Here is a 16979-nt window from a genome sequence, read left to right as displayed (position 1 = left end):
ACAAACATGCAATGTTACTATCTGTCGGGGAAAGTATCGATAGTAGACATATCAATACAATATTGTTTAAACAATATCCCGATAGTAAGTTATTTCAATATTTTTGCACAGCTCTGATATTCAGAATACATTGTTATCCCAGGCACAGTAAGTGCCTTCCCCTTCCCTTTTTTCCCTGGCATCTACGGCTCGTTTTCTGGTGTGTGTTGTCTGCTTGGAACATGCTGCCACAGTGGGGCACAGACTACATCAGCTTCGGCCTTAACCCAACAACAAAAGCTCTTAGAGGGCGAAGTCTATACAAAATAGAAGGTTAGTCACGAAGCGGAGCCCTCTAAGCTGTGGGCTCCTCTGGTTCCGCCTACTCCAGCTGAAGAAAGGCTAGTTTAAATTTGAAACAGAACCATGGTCACACATTGAATGAAATGCCATTATGGGTAAGGTTTGTTTCTGTTGTTTGTTTCAGTCCTCCACATTTTTAATCAAAGGCTAAAAATGGCTGTCATGCAGAGTTCTTTGGTTTGACTCTCTAAAAGAAAAACAATTATCGTTGGAATGTTAAAGGGATGTTTTTGTTTTTGTGTGAAATGTATAATTTTGTGATTAGGATATCTGTACTTTGGTTGTTGGGTGTACACAATCCCTGTCTGTTTGAAGGACATGGCAGACAACCATGTTTGTTTAAGATAATAAGTAAAATTGTCTGTTTGGATCTACACTAATCCCTGTTGTCTCTGTTGTCTGTTTGTTTTTTTAATCTTTGCATCCGTCTTTACTTTGGTTCTTAACTTCCAACTGTATAACCTCTGTTCCGTTTACTCCCTTTTCTCGTTTGTTTCATAAAAGTCTCCCCATTTACCTAGTTTTTTGCTGTTTTTTTCCAAAATGCTTTACATTATCCGCTTTCTCTCCCTGCAGTGCTGACGAGAGGTTTGATGCTACGTTCCATACAAACGTGCTAGTAAATTCTTCAGGATCCTGCCAGTACATCCCACCAGGTGAGACATTCAATGTTACATGTTATATTTCACAAATAACCCAGTTTTAAATTGAATTCTATCAAATATCTCTTATCACTGGGTAAGCTGCATTTTAAGTAAAAAGCAAGATTTTAACTTTTGACAACTTTATTGTTTTCCATTATGTAAAGCGTGTGTTTAAACGGGAAAATTGACTTGTTTCTCAGCCTTTCTGCAAATACATCAAGAGATTACAGAGCAGATCTACCAGAGCAGCTACAATTGGTAACTCCAAGGTCCCATTCTGCAGAACATCTTTTGCTCAGAAAGATTTTTCTGTAAAAGGAAACTCGCTAAATGATCATTTTACAGTCAGTGCAAACTTCATCACTTTCACAAGAGAGCAACCAAATACTATTTAATTCAGCAACACTTCTTATTTATGTCTAGCTCTGTAATGTAATGCTTTAAAATGTTTGCTTCATTGTTCCTCGCTGTATTCTGTCTAACATAATTACCTCTTTGTTCTCATCTCCTAGTTATTATTTTTGAGAAACATCATTAATCTGATCTCGTAGGATTTAACCACAAGTTGATTATTATTAACAAGTTATGTGTGACCTACACTTCTAAAAAGGTTCATCTTTTAACCAAATTGAACCCTGAATTTGTATTCCCAAAAATCAGCAAAGTAGTATCCTTACTCAGATTACTTTATTGTTATTAATTAATTAATGTTAAAACAATTCAGTTCAATTAATCCTTTGTAACAACTTGTGCCTTTTCTTTCTTTTAAAAAACAGGTTTTTTTTAGTGACTGAAAATGTATAAAATAAATAAATGTGAAATTATAGATAAGAAATAACGTTATGTGTTACGTGTATGATTTGCCAATAAAAGACAACATGTATTTGTCTTCAAAAAAAGAAGCACAAAAGTACACTTTCATAGGGACTTTTAGAGAAACTTGATGTATTGCTCTGCGATGCATCAATTTGCTTTTACAAATTAGGCAAAGCACATAAAGTAATTTTCCCTAGTGCCTCTCTCAAGGCATCCTGAAGAGTACCTGCTACATTGATGTACGGTGGTTCCCATTCGATGTGCAGAAGTGTGACCTGAAGTTTGGCTCCTGGACCCACAATGGCTGGCTGCTGGACCTCCAGATGATGGACGTGGACATCTCCACCTACATACCCAACGGGGAATGGGATCTCGTTGGTAAGAAGAAAAAAATACTCTAAGGCACACTGAGGCACATTCAGATGTAAGCTGCTGCTGCTGCTGCTGCTGCTGCTGCTGCTCTCAGGAACTGCTTCTGCTGGCTAGAAACTGCTGCTGCAACAGCAATTTCTTCAAATCTTTTACTGCCATTTATAGGTGAAATTGTAGAAAATGCTACAGACTTGTTCAGCATCCCCATGTGTATACTTTTCGGAAGTTGATCATGTCATTAATTTGACATTATAGAGTTATAGCAATTCAAAGAGTGTGTATGATTATGATAGTGTGCTGCTGCTGCGGCTCCAGCAGCCAGTCTTTTATTTTTTTTAAAGCAAACAGAACTACGAAATCTTTCTTGAGTGCCACCTAGAAGTTCAATAGTAATCCTAATTTGCCAAGATTTGGCCTAAGCCAATTCATACATAAAATCCTTAGAGTTTCTGCCTGGTTATGAAAACATATTTACCAACATTTCTTTTCTTAAAATGTGTGTTTATTTCTGACAGGATTCATTTTAAAATGTTTAATTACCTGCATAGAGAAGAACCGTTTAGCAGGCTACTAATAAACTAAACAGCAATTCAGTGTTGTGAATCACTAAATATTTTGGTGATGAATTTGTGCGGTTAAATCTGAAAATCAGAAACAATAAACGTATGAGAACTTGCATGGACACATAAGAGGGATTAAGATGATATGATGATTAACTGACAGCACTTACAATATTTATGGGATATGTTTTGAGCAGCAAATTGTAAATTCCTTCTAGGCATCCGAGAGACTGACAGACTCTTTCAACATAAGCTCGGCCCTCCATGTCATATACAGGGAGTTAGTCAACCGTCAGCATGACACAGCTCTGACAGCAGGTGTTTGGTGATGTCGACTTTCCTGTCTATTCGTTCTGGTTAAAGAGTGCTACACTACAGATTTCCTAACGAATATTGCTGCTGTTTAGCGCAGCATTATCAACAAAGTTTCTTCCTAAACTCTTTAACCATTTATTTGATTATCTGACATTTTTTGTAAGTTGATAAATTACTTTAGATGATTAATAGCACATTGTTTAGATTACAGTATATTTAATTTAGCTGACCAAAGCGACTTACAATAAGTGCAATTCAACCACGAGTACAAACTCAGAGCAACAAGAATCAAGAAAGTACCATTTTTTCAATAAAGATAAACCACAAAGTGCTATCTGTAAGTGCCATTTCAGTGCCATTAAAGTGCAACTAAAGTGCCACTAAAGTGCTACTACGGCGCTACCTTCCTTATTCAAGGTGTAGTCGAAAAAGATGTGTTTTTAGTTTGCGACGGATAATGTAGAGACTTTCTGCTGTCCTGATGTCAATGGGGAGCTCATTCCACCATTGAGGAGCCAGGACAGCAAACAGTCGTGACTTTGTTGAGTGTTTAGCTCGCAGTGACGGAGCTACAAGCCAATTGGCAGAAGCCGAGAGTAGTGAATGAGCTGGGGTGTACGTTTTTACAATGTCCTGGATGTAGATTGGACCGATCTGTTCACAGCACGGTACGCAAGTACCAATGTTTTGAAGCGGATGCGGGCGACCACTGGTAACCAGTGAAGGGCGCGGAGGAGCGGAGTAGTGTGGATGAATTTCGGGAGGTAAAGACCAGTCGAGCTGCTGCATTCTGGATGACCTGCAGAGGTCGGATAGCACTAGCAGGTTAACCTGCCAGGAGGGAGTTACAGTAGTCAAGGTGCGAGATGATCAGGGCCTGTACAAGAACCACCTTCTGGGTGAGAAGGGGAAGTATTCTCCTGATGTTGTACATGTTGCACATGAACCCCATAACCTGTTGTTTTAATACTTCTTTTTACAAATGATATAAACAAGATATAAAGTGTTAAACAATATCAGAAGTGCTGGTAGGAGGATGTTGTTCCCTTACAGAGCCAGGTTAGCTGTTTCCTCCCATTTCCAGTCTTTATGCTAATTTTAGCATAAGCTGTCTCCTGGTTACTTCATATTCACCAAACAGACAGTGGTATCGATTTATTTCTGCAAAAGAGACAAACTATTCCTTTAACATTAAAGCTTTACAAAACCAGGATTTTCCTATATTTTCTTATTATTTGTATTTTTTATTTTCTCTAACTCTGTCCACACTTATTCGTCTCTGTTGGTACAAAAGCATACTGGTTCCTTCGCTATGTGACTCTTTCTTCTCCTCTCATTTCCTTTTCTGTTTTTTTCTTTTCTTTTTCTGTCCATGTGGAAATGTAGAGCCCACATTATCTCTAATTCAAGTTTAGGTGTTAATCAGAGACCAACAGAATAATTTACGTTCACACACACACACACACACGCATACACACACGCACACACTAAAAACACAAAGTGAGTGTACCCAGCTGGCTGGGTGAATGGAGAGTGGTGGGTATGGGTGTGTGTGGTGACAGCTGGCCCAGAGATGGTTCACTTAATTCAGGCACAGCCAGCCGGCAAACTGGCGGTGAACACACAGTCCTGGTGCTTCAGAACATTCCCATCCCATTACCAACTAACACACACACACACACACACACACACACACACACACACACACACACACACACACACACACACACACACACACACACACACACATACACATACACATACACACACACACACACACACACACAACCTGTAGTCCATTTTGGAATAACTGTGTGTATGACATCTATCAAAGTAATGCATACTATTCATCTTCTAACACAATGGCTCTCATAAACAGAAATGCACTCACACTTGGGATTTATTTGACTTGACCGGACCAAGGTGACATTGTTTTTCTGTTGATCTGATGGACAAGGCAGATTAGTTGCATAATGTGAACATGCCAACAAGACATATGAGCATTAGGGATGATTGAGGATTGTTTTTGGAGAGGTAGTGGGGTAATTTCAAGTGTCCACAGATCTTTACTGTTCCATTCCACATTCCGCGCTTAGGTTTTGCGACTCAAGTATATTGATTGTTCCTCAGGTAAACACAGAATATGGTGTGTCACACATACCTAGAAAGAATCACTGATTCTCCCTAATCTGGCCATGTTCAAAATGTTAAAAGGATAGGCTCACATTTTTTCAAGTCTTTCTTAAAAGAGTACTCCACCCATTTACCATTGCCTTCCTATAGCATTGTTGGATTTTCTCTGGACATTTAAAAAAAGTATCAAAATCAATGCAGCAGGGCCAGAGCTATCCTCTTTTTTCATTCAATGCATTCCTCTTCCTTGTCAAACCTGATGCCTACATTACCCACAATGCAATTTGGCAACCAAAGTTTAGTTGGAGATTTGTGTGAGTTATGCTAGTACGGGCAGGTTTACCCTTGAGCCGCTAGCATCAAGCTCAATATGACATGCTGTATAAACCAATGGCCTTGCCTAACAGCAGGAACTGTTGCTGATGTCTAGCTGTAAAGTCAGACACAGACAATGGACGTGTCATTGGACTATGAACTTGACCTGACTTGTCTGCAATTTCCCTTGATTTCACTGAACATGTCCAATGACAAATACAGTAAGGATGAAGAGTATGAACAACAAACGCCAGTTAGCCAGTGTACACGAAGCCTGCTCTCAAACAGGTGGCTACCATAATGAAATTAAATTTGCTGTAGAAAACACATTATGACTCAAAACACTTGGGACCTCTGTCTATCCTTCTGACAACAAAACACAGTAAGCTGTGCTTTATAATGATTTTATAACAGCTAAAATATGTTGTTTTACAAAAGGTGAAAATGTGCTTGGAGGATTATTACTTTATATAAAAGATTACATCATGCCATTACTGTATTATGTACAGTATTCATTTAGGCAAGAGTACATTTGTTGTTTTTTCAGCGACAAGCTGCTTTTCACATGGGCACCAAGACAATTCATTAATGGTAAAATCCTAATCTTTCTACATTCTCAGCATTCGCTATATCTGTGCTTGGTTTAAGTCTCAACCTTCAGATAAAGAACATGTAGATTAGGTGGCATCTTTGAGGGATTTGGGAGAAACTGTCATTCAGTCTTTATATGACGAAATAAAAAAAAACAGGGGAGCATTAATCATTTAATTGTCTATCTGACTCACATGTTTTTCTTTTCTTCCAAGGATACAAACAGTGTACATAAATATGTCCTTTCAACCATATTTATTGTTACCAATAATATACACAAAGTATTAATAACTACAGTTAACTGATCTCTGCCAAGCACTCAATCAGTAGCACAGCTGCTGCAGCCAAGAAGAACCTAGAGCTGAACCTTTATTAAAGTTTTGTCTGTATGACCCACCTTTTTAATTTCTCCGCCAGGTGTGCCGGCTAAACGTAATGAGCTGTACTACGACTGCTGTAAGGAGCCATACCCCGATGTGACGTTCACAGTCACTATGCGCCGCAGGACACTTTACTACGGCCTCAACCTGCTCATCCCCTGTGTGCTCATCTCAGGTCTGGCCCTGCTGGTCTTCCTGCTCCCTGCTGACTCTGGAGAGAAGATCTCACTCGGTACACACACACACACACACACACACACACACACACACACACACACACACACACACACACACACACACACACACACTAACACAGAGAGACAATGAGTCATGGTTAAAGTCATACATGCATACAAACAAATATTTCTCTCCCCTGTCTTGCTGATTCCGATGCTGTTGCAAACCCATTTATCTGTCATTGCTCTTCGCTAATGCTGACATTTTAGCTGTTAATTTGCCTTTGAGTTGGATTTTACTTATTAGCAGACAAATAAAAGCTCCATCATAAACACAGCAAAGTTTATCACCTGCACCTGAAAATGTCAGCTTCTTTAAAAATGGCATTCAGAGAGACGGGGTCCGAGTACATATAGAACTGAAAGTAATCCCTCGAGGGTAGAATAGACCAAAATAAATCCACAGCTGTTTTCACCTATTTCGAAGCAACCGGCTTCATTTATTTTGAGTACTCTCAAGTCACCATTTAAGAGAAAACAAGACCGTGATGAAAGAATGTCTCCTCTGTGCTTCTGCTCTTCTGTCTTTCTGCAGGCATCACAGTGCTGCTGTCTCTAACAGTGTTCATGTTATTGGTAGCAGAGATCATGCCTGCTACTTCAGACTCCGTTCCTCTGATTGGTAAGACACTTTTCTGCTTCAATTACTGCTCATCGTGATTTTCAAAGTGATGAAGAAGAACGAAAAATAATTAAGATTGATCACAAAGTGATCAGCAGCTTATCTCCCACACATTTCACTCATAATAATAATGTGTAACATTCAAAACTTGAAGGAATAGTTTAAAAATACACACTTTATTTTGTCAGGATTAGAGAACATGTATGTTTGGTTAATATAAAGCTACAACCAGAAGCCTGTAATCCCGTAGTTTATTTTGCACAAAGACTGTAAACGGCTTGTTTGGCTCTTTCGAAAAGTAAAAAAAAAAAGAAGTAAAATATAGGCTTCTTCTTTGTGTACCTTCAGACAGAGTGAGACTAGCTGTTTTCCCTGTGTTCAGCCTTTATTCGAAGCTGAGCTCCTGGCTATATATTGAAAGGACATCTGTAAAGGGGAGTTCAGGAGCTCAGCCCCATGTTCCCTCAGCATCGTCCTTGGCCAATGTTAAAATCTATCCAGACCTTTTTTGAGATATTGTGCCAACAAATTCCGTCAACAGACATTTTTGTTCGTACTTCGTTGGTTGAGTGGGGCGGGCCATGCCCTTGCCACAATAGAAATGAGATGGGAGAGGAGGCTGCAGACGGAGAGGCTGCTTGATGTCATTTGGCAGCTCAGTGATGTAAAACGAATCCATTAGCAAATGTTCCTTTATTAGAGTAGACATATTAACACATTGCAGGTGGCAGTAGGAGCAAGCTCAAATCGTGGCATCGGCACCTCGTATAGGCACTTCCTGTGGCATCTCTAGTTGCCACTAGTTGTTGTGGCAAGCTGCCACAAAAACGTGGCAGCTTGCCACAACAACTAGTGGCAACTAGAGGTGCCACTAATTTTTGTGGCAAGCTGCCACAACAACTAGTGACAACTAGAGGTGCCACTTACTCTTGTGGCAAGCTGCCACAACAACTAATGGCAACTAGAGGTGCCACTAGTTTTTGTGGCAGCTTGCCACAACTTTGCTGCATTGCCACAACTTAATCGTGGCACCGGCACCTCGTATAGGCACTTCCTGTGGCACCAGGCATCAGGTGCCACTAGTTTTTGTGGCAGCTTGCCACAACCATGTACAATATTTTTACACTTGAATAAACAATAATCAAATACAAAGAAAAACAACTATTTGTGGCATCTGGTGAGATGCTCAGATGCATTGTTTAAGGATGTCAAAAGTCAATGTTGTACTCCCTAGAAGTAGCATTTCCATCATGTGGTTTTTGCATTCATTTGCAAGGTTTCCTTCTGAACCCAGTATTTCTGCACATATTGAAGATGAGTGTTATTGACCCATTTGGCCACAAGAGGGAGTTTACCTTTGTGTGAGTGCTTTTGTCAGGAGTAAACACATGCAGGTATATTTCTCTTTTAAAATGTTTTTTTTTCTGAATTTATAAATCCACTGTGCAATGCAATTCGTTAGCATAGCCGTTCATTCATTTTCTGTTTTGATATTGGTTAAATAAATTAAAGATTGGTATTCTGGCTATTGAATATCTATTGAATCAAATATCTGCCTCTTTGTCTAATTTAACTCATCATTCATATTTCTCCAACCAAATCTAATATTTATTATGTAGGACTATTCATTTTTTGGTTAGACTTAAGTATTGTAATGTGAATAATGTCATACAGCCTTCATAATAATTGATTATTCCATTAATCCATTCATTTTTTTAACTCCTTACTAAATCAGACCAAAAAAAATAATTGACTGTGCTGTAATTGAGAAATAAGCCAGGTATGCATTTACAAGTTATGTACAAAGTCTTTATCGGTCTTTAAATAATGCATTTATTAATTTAATCTCTCTTTTTAATTTAACCTCTCTGGATCAGAAGAAATAAACGTTTTAGGTAGGTTTTTATTCATTGGTTTAAACTCAACAGACAAAGACTTTCAAGCTTGTTCTTATTATTATAATGAATACAATCCATAATATCCTACTGTAACAGAACTAATAATAATTAGTAGTAGTAATATGAATGATATGTGCACTGCCACCCTGTAAATTATATGAAATCAAACATTATTAGTTTATGTTCCACATTTGAATATGCTTATTTGTCATTGTCTTTTATGACTGTATGTAGAGATAATGACATTTGTTTACAACAACTTTTTTTTAATTTATTTACTGTAACAACAGTAAATATTTCTCTGATATTATTAAGTTATTTTTTTAATTGGCCTTGCTTTTTAATCTTCTTAAGCATTACTACCAATGGGCTTCTAATGGGGCTCAGTGTCTCCCTCCAACACTCTCAACAGTACAGCGGACAGTAGGTGTGGATGGAATCACAACCTTGAGTTGCCCTGGTGAAAGAGAAAGGGCTGTTCTGTGCTCTTAATTTTCCCTTCCTGTTACAAATTGTATTTATTTTCTTTTTATTTGTTCAAGAGGGACAATGCACAATGTACGTGTATTGGATGCCTTGTTAAAAATAATGAGAAAGAACCTTGCAAATGAATGCAAAACGACTGACATCCTTAAACTGTGCATCTGTGCATCTCACCAGAAGTCACAAATAGTGGCAGGCAGTTGCTAAAACATCTTCTGAATCTATTCTGCAGCGATGACAGCTGTGGCCACAAATACCTGCCACAGCGGCCTTCTAGACTTGAGCTAAACATTCAACCAGAAAACTATTGTTGTGCCTCAATGACTGTCTATGTACCACAATATAGCCTAATTAATAGACCTGTGTTTAAGATTTGACCAAGGTAGGTTGATTGACATTTTGATTACAATGGTATTCAACTAATTCTTAACTGAAACCTAACCTATATTGTTAATACTTGTATTCTTAAGAGCACTTAATGATTTCTGTTCAGCAAAAAATGACACAAGATTAGTTAGGGAAAAATATTTTTCATTATCAAACAAAAAAGTGCAACAAATGAAGTGCTTAAACAGTAGCCTTTTAAAGCAAAACAATAGATTAACACATAAATAAATTAACAAAAAATGAGGTATTAGAAGGAGATCAAAAGCTGGGTAGAACGCGTCTGGAACGAACACGTCTGGAACGAACACGTCTGGAACGAACACGCGCCTGGAACGAACACGTCTGGAACGAACACGTCTGGAACGAACACGCGCCTGGAACGAACACGTCTGGAACGAACACGTCTGGAACGAACACGCGCCTGGAACGAACTCGCGCTGGAAGGAACGCGCCTCGGTCCAAAATCATAATTTTTTTTTGCCGTGAGAAATTGGTTGTGTGGCGTGAGTGCGTGTGAAAACATGCAAAAGCATGTGTCACACGGCGAAACCGTGAGAGTTGGTAGCTCTGATAATATATACCTTCCAGGACCTTAAGCAAGTTGCGGCACCGCTCTCTGACACAGGCAGATGCCTCAAAAACTAGTGGCACACGAGGGGCAACTCGTAAGTGCCCCGCCGCCTGAGACGTGCCATCGGAAATGCTGCCTCTAAAGTAGTGGCAGCTCTCAGCACATGAGACGTGCCACCGAAATGATGCCTCTAAAGTAGTGGCAGCTTCCGGAACAGCGGCATCTCCCTCTGGCACCGCGGAGCCTCCCTCCGGCAGCATGGCATGTGCCTCCAGCACTGTGGCAACTGAGCGGTGCCACAGGAAGTGCCTGTACAAGATGCCGGTGCCACAATTTGAGCTTGCCCTCTCTCGCAGGTGGAGCAGAACTGATGGATTGAAGACAAAATGAAAAACTCACTCTGTCACGTTTACTCTAACAATTATACTTTGACATGGACCAGATTAAAAATAAAAATATCTGGAGGAGCACGCTTGTTTACACATATATGTATGTTATGCATGTTGTCGTTCCTGTGGCTTCAAATGCCCCCAAGCATATGTGTTTTGGTTGGTGTGTACATTGGGGTGTGAAATGTTAGTCTTCCTCTCACCGGCTCCCGTCTGACTAACTAGCCAACCGACTGACCAAAATACTGTGCCTACCTCTTGTGTTTCGTCTTGTACTGTATGCAGAGACATGAGCTTTTCATTAACAAATGACACTGATGGACTGTTGTTTATTATTCCTAATGGAAATTGTTGTCCTTTCCAGCTCAGTACTTTGCGAGCACCATGATGATCGTGGGCTTGTCTGTGATGGTAACAGTCCTGGTACTGCAGTTCCACCACCATGACCCCCATGGAGGGAAAATGCCTAAATGGGTAGGTTAATACCTTTCAAACCCAATAATTTATCATCAGCAAATTCTGATTGACCTAGCCAGTGGATTATTTTCAAATAACCACACAATTTATTCATATTGGTACATTTAATATCTAGGCTGTTGAGTATGAGTTAGCAACACTTCATTTTGACTGTCTGTAATAACCCTCATGAGCAAGAGGGTCCACCAACAGTACAGTTATGTTGTGATAACCGGGCTGTTAAATATGCATATTTTTTTATCATTCAGATTTGATTTTATTCTAAATTTGACAAAGCTCTCGAATTAATTGTGGATTTCCCCCTAATTATGGATCAAAAACACAAATGTAATTAATAATTAAAAGAGTATTCACATTCAACAATGCAGGTATTAAATAATAAGTATATGGAAGGAAAACCTAAAGGTTATTATTCTATTCCTCATGGCACATGTGCATCTTCCCTTACTATAACCGTAACAAAGATAAGATTTCAGAGTAAAAGTTCTACATTTCTCTGTATTATCTCCTGGCCTCTCTTTTTATTTTCCATGTGATTTTTCTGCTCATACTTTGTTCTATGACCCACTGATCTCTCCTTTCCTTCTGTCCTGTCTTCTATCTTGATGCCTTATCTCTTGGTCCAGGTCCGAGTCATCTTACTGAACTGGTGCGCTTGGTTTCTCCGCATGAAGAAACCTGGAGAGGATAATAAAACGGCTGCGAGTGCCAATCGCCCCGCAGACTACAAGTACTCCCACAACCCTCCGCACCACACCAGCTCCGGCAGCATTCAAATGAGCACCATACCAGGACAGGCGGCCACCCAGTCAACCACGACCAACGGGAACATGAACCTGTACTTTGGCTACCACTCGATGGGCACAGACAACCCGGCTTTCCCACCGAGCACTGACTCAGGTGTGGTGATGTGCGGCGGTCTTCTTAACGGCTCCTCCCCGCATGACATCCATTCAGAACAGACGCGGACTTTGCTGCTGGAGCAGGTGCCAGAGATTTCGAGGATCCTGGAGGAAGTGCAGTATATTGCCCGACGCTTTCGACAGCAGGACGAGGGAGAGGCGATCTGCAGCGAGTGGAAGTTTGCAGCGGCGGTGGTGGATCGGTTGTGCCTGGTGGCTTTCTCGCTCTTCTCCATCATCTGCACCTTCACTATCCTCATGTCAGCTCCCAATTTCATTGAGGCTGTGTCCAAAGACTTCACATAAGGCCGTTCTCTTCCCTCTCGGAGAGGAAAAAGAAAGGCAAAGTTAACATTGGGAATCCTGACACGACTAGAACTGTGCTGCACAAGCATCCCTGCTACAACTATGTGAAGGGCAAACACGTATCAGTTATTCTAAAGGGGTTGTTACAAGTCACGGTATGAAGCAAACCTTTCCCTCTATCTGGACATATTTGTCAGTAATATATGGTTGTTGTTGTTGATGATGTGATTTTCCCCTTTCAAAGTGGCTCTCCTCACCAACACCTTACATACTGAACACCACCGAGGTAGTTGAGGCCTCATGCAGTAGTTAATGTTTTAGCCACTCACATAAATGCACGTTTCATAATTTACCTGCACTTCACATCTCATCAGAATATGTTGTTATAATCACTATTTCCCTTCCAGCTTTCTTTTCTGCTACTTTTTTCCCACTTATATTCCCAGTAGTACTATACATCTACAGTTGTCTTAATGTCTTTAATTTACATATAGTTACATATAATCTGTTACATATAGTACAGTCGCTAGAGTTCAATAAACAGTTTTAGGTAAAGCTTTTTCAGGCCTGTATTCTAGTAACACTATTTTATTTTGTATTTGTAAATACATCTACATCTTACTTTATGTGGTGAAGTCTTTTTTATTAGGTTGGTGAACTTATTGAGGGCTACTGACGTGTTAACTCACCACACTGTACACCACACACCTCTTTAAACTAAGGCTGCAAATAATATACAATAAATTGTAGATCTGCCAAGAATTTTCTTGATTATACAATTACTTATTTTGTATATACAATGTCAAAAAATAGTCCCACAGCCCAGGTTGACATCTTCAGATTGCTTCTTTTATTCAAACAACAGTTCAAAACACAATAGAATACATCACATTTGAGGCTAAGGAGATAGTGATTGTTTTCAATCTTAGCTTTAAAAAGATTACTTAAATGGTTCATTAATAACATTTAAATGGTTGACTATTAACTTGTGTAACTAATCAATGTATTAGTCTTGTTTCAGCTCTGCTTAAAACATGCTTGTCACTCTTTTTTTTATTGTTATTCCAGTCATCCTCACTATTTCCTTTCTTTTTTTTTATACCATCAATCCTCTCATTTCTTTTTTGTATATTTTACACCCAGGTTATATATCCTTCAATGTGAATAGATCAAGTTTTACTATTGCCAGTACAGTCCTCCTTAACTGTGACATGAGAGACATATACAGTTCAGCTCTTTCTTATTATAGCTGGAAATGATTCCACCAACATTTCTGCTTGTTGGCATCCCTTGTGCTTAAACATTATTTATATGATACACTCTGGCTATTTGTAAATCAGACCACATTAATTCAAAATGTATTCCTAATTCACGTGTTATTCCTTGTTTATCTGCGCTATGTCTTGACAAATTTGGAGCAAAACTTACATTGAGAAAAAAAGACCAATGCAAGTAGTGATTGAAAGACAATATTTGTTCTTCTGATGGCTTTTTAAATGAATTCTAAAGGGACATCACAACATTCGGTACTAATCTTTTGTAGTGCCGAGTGTTTTTACTCTCTAATACTCAGGCAAACACTTGCTTCTTTAATCTCTAGTAACATGCAACAAGGATTACTAGGTGACCTTATGTAACAGATTTGTGTTAAACCTTCTCACCACCAACCTTTAATGTGTTGCCAAGAATGTGATATTTATTTGGTTTAAACATTTCAAATGTTGTCAGTTGTATTAGATACACCATTGTTTTAATGAGTAATGGTATAGCTCAACATTGTGGGTTTCTTCTACTCCAGGAGGTATGTGAGATGTGTAAAACATATTATTTAATTAAAATAAATCTTTTTTTTATAAATTTTAAATTAGCATCCATTCGAAAATTGTTATTTAATAAATATTCAATTCAATATAAGAGTAAGTTCATGAACATAATGTTATATTTTATATCAGACATTGATGGCACAGTGCTGTGATTTCAAGCCAAAAAGCTTTGCACTGGTTCCCGTAACCGCTCGGCTGAAAAGATATTTTACACGGGGTACATCACTAAAAAAAGGTTGAGAACCACTGTTGTAGTGAGTTAGATGAGATTGATACCACACAAGATGTCTGAATGGTAAATATGATGTTTTTTTCCCAAAGATGTGGCACTGCTCTGCTCCATTAGTCTCATATGAGACGAGGAATGAGAAGTGTCTTCAATGAGACTTGGACTAATTTATGTAGATACTTTGTGAGATAACCTGACCCATTTGTATTGTTACTCATGTTGATGTCTAATTATTTAGCACACATTTTCCTGTGAGAAGCATTAATGGCATTGATCCTGTTCAAAGTGTGTTAAATTACATTCTGTTGACCAATCAAAGTTTTGTGGAAGCAGCGACCACACAACTTGCTCAAATAACTGTTGCAAATGTGAAAAGTACACCCAAAATGAGCATAAGTCTGTTTACTTTTACAATGCTATTACTTTTTTATCGATCACCAGTGTTGTATTTTGTTCAACTTGATTGTCTTTTTCTTTGTGGTCTGTGCCTCTCTGCTCAGTATAATTAATATTGATTTCAAAAGATAAATGCTCACTGTACATGCCAATTTAGAGAAAAATAAAGGAGCCATGTGATAATTACTGGTATTTGAGTGGCTGACATGCAACAATTAACTAAATAGAACATTTTAAAATGCTTTTTTGTTGTCGATGTAACTGGACAGACAGTGTAATGGCCACTTGTCACCTGATGTGCATGGTGAACCACAGCATGTGAGTACCATGGTAATGTTTACATACAATACAATGTGACATTTCACAGTTTAAAGCCTTAAACAAATAAAGCCAACACAAAATAGGAAATGTTGTTTTTTCTCACTATAAAATATAACAGTTGGCAAGAAAGCAATTAAGTGTATCAAACAATTCCTTTCACACTTTAACATTTTCTTTTATTTTTTTGCTAGATCCTACACATTGCATCTTGGGTTGACCTGAGCTCAGATGGGAAAATGTAATTGTCAAGTCAGGAGGGATCCAATCTCCTGGCCGATAGTTCGGATGTGAAGCAGCTCACGCACAAAAATAAACACACGTGCGTGTGAGCACGCACTGACCAAATGCTTGTTGAATCTGCTCATATCTAATATCAGGCGTTACTGCGCACATACAGTTGTTGGTGGCTGGAATGGTACCACACTTTATCTCTCTCTCTCTCTCTCTCTCTCTCTATCACACACACCTGTCCCCAGTACATCCCTCCTTGTTAACTGTCCTCAGACGCAGGGGAGTGTTGAGTTATGCAATCCTGGTGAATATTTTTTATACTGAACCTCATTGCCTTTATGCTCAGACCAGCTAAGAAGCTGCAGGCTGTAGCTTTGTATTGTAGGGAGTGGCTTTATCACTGTTAACTAAATCAATGGCTTTGAATAGCCTAAATGACTGTTGTCAACATCCTACAGCAAATTACAAATCACTCCAGTAAGAGCACAAGGCTCACCCACTGTCAATCGGTGCTTTTCCTCATTACAAACATGTCGATTAGCTGTGAAATATTCATGTCAACAGCTGTCCCGGGAGCTTTTTTGAATCAACTATGTTTGCTTTATGTCTGAATCTCACTCTTAGTATTTTTTTCCTTATCTGCCTTTTCTTCCCCCCTTAAAAAAAAGAACACCTCCATTCTCTTTGGACTCATCTTTTGCAAACATCAGCCGTGTCCTCTTCCCACTGATTTGCTCCACAGAGAAGTGTGTGAGTGTGTGTGTTTGGGATGATAACCTAACAGCAGTAGGCCCACAGCACATTCACTGTTATTTAGAATGCATTATCTTGACTCATAAACGGATTGATCAGGAGGAATATAAATTAAACTGGATCACTGTGCTTTCCCAATGGAACTTTCCGTGTTTACAGGTGAGATGAATACATAGAAGGTTTCCCCTCTGAACTAACATGTCCTAATGACCTGACCTGATGACGCCCCCACAAAGCCAGACAACTCATCACCATTACCAGCTTAAGGGAATCCTTTTCATTAAATGTAATATAACCGATCCAAACCCTGCAGAAAACCAGACAGATTAATTCAGTTTAATATTCAAAGTACATTGTAGTCTGTACAGGTGGGACAGTGGAGGACAGAGACACAGAGAGTGGCAAAGTGAGATTGAATGAGGAACAGAAAAAAAGAAAGTATATGAAATATACACTTTCTAAATGATGCACAACCTGAATTTTTTAA

General features: G+C 39.0%; 1 protein-coding gene across 1 annotated transcript in view; it reads left to right on the top strand.

Moving 5' to 3' along the window:
• chrna8 (cholinergic receptor, nicotinic, alpha 8) overlaps window positions 1-12739 on the top strand; it is a gene marked incomplete at both ends in the record, with an annotated part of 36763 nt that extends 24024 nt beyond the window's left edge. Inside the window, 6 exons of the mRNA XM_079220310.1 lie at window positions 919-998; window positions 2013-2180; window positions 6506-6700; window positions 7240-7326; window positions 11419-11528; window positions 12158-12739. Coding sequence (XP_079076436.1) covers window positions 919-998; window positions 2013-2180; window positions 6506-6700; window positions 7240-7326; window positions 11419-11528; window positions 12158-12739 — 1222 coding nt within the window. The remainder of the gene's footprint in view (window positions 1-918; window positions 999-2012; window positions 2181-6505; window positions 6701-7239; window positions 7327-11418; window positions 11529-12157) is intronic.
• Between the last annotated feature and the right edge of the window lie 4240 nt (window positions 12740-16979).

Source organism: Taurulus bubalis (genome assembly GCF_910589615.1).
Source record: "Taurulus bubalis genome assembly, chromosome: 6".
NCBI lineage: Eukaryota > Metazoa > Chordata > Actinopteri > Perciformes > Cottidae > Taurulus > Taurulus bubalis.
This window is presented reverse-complemented; position numbering and strand designations above follow the sequence as displayed.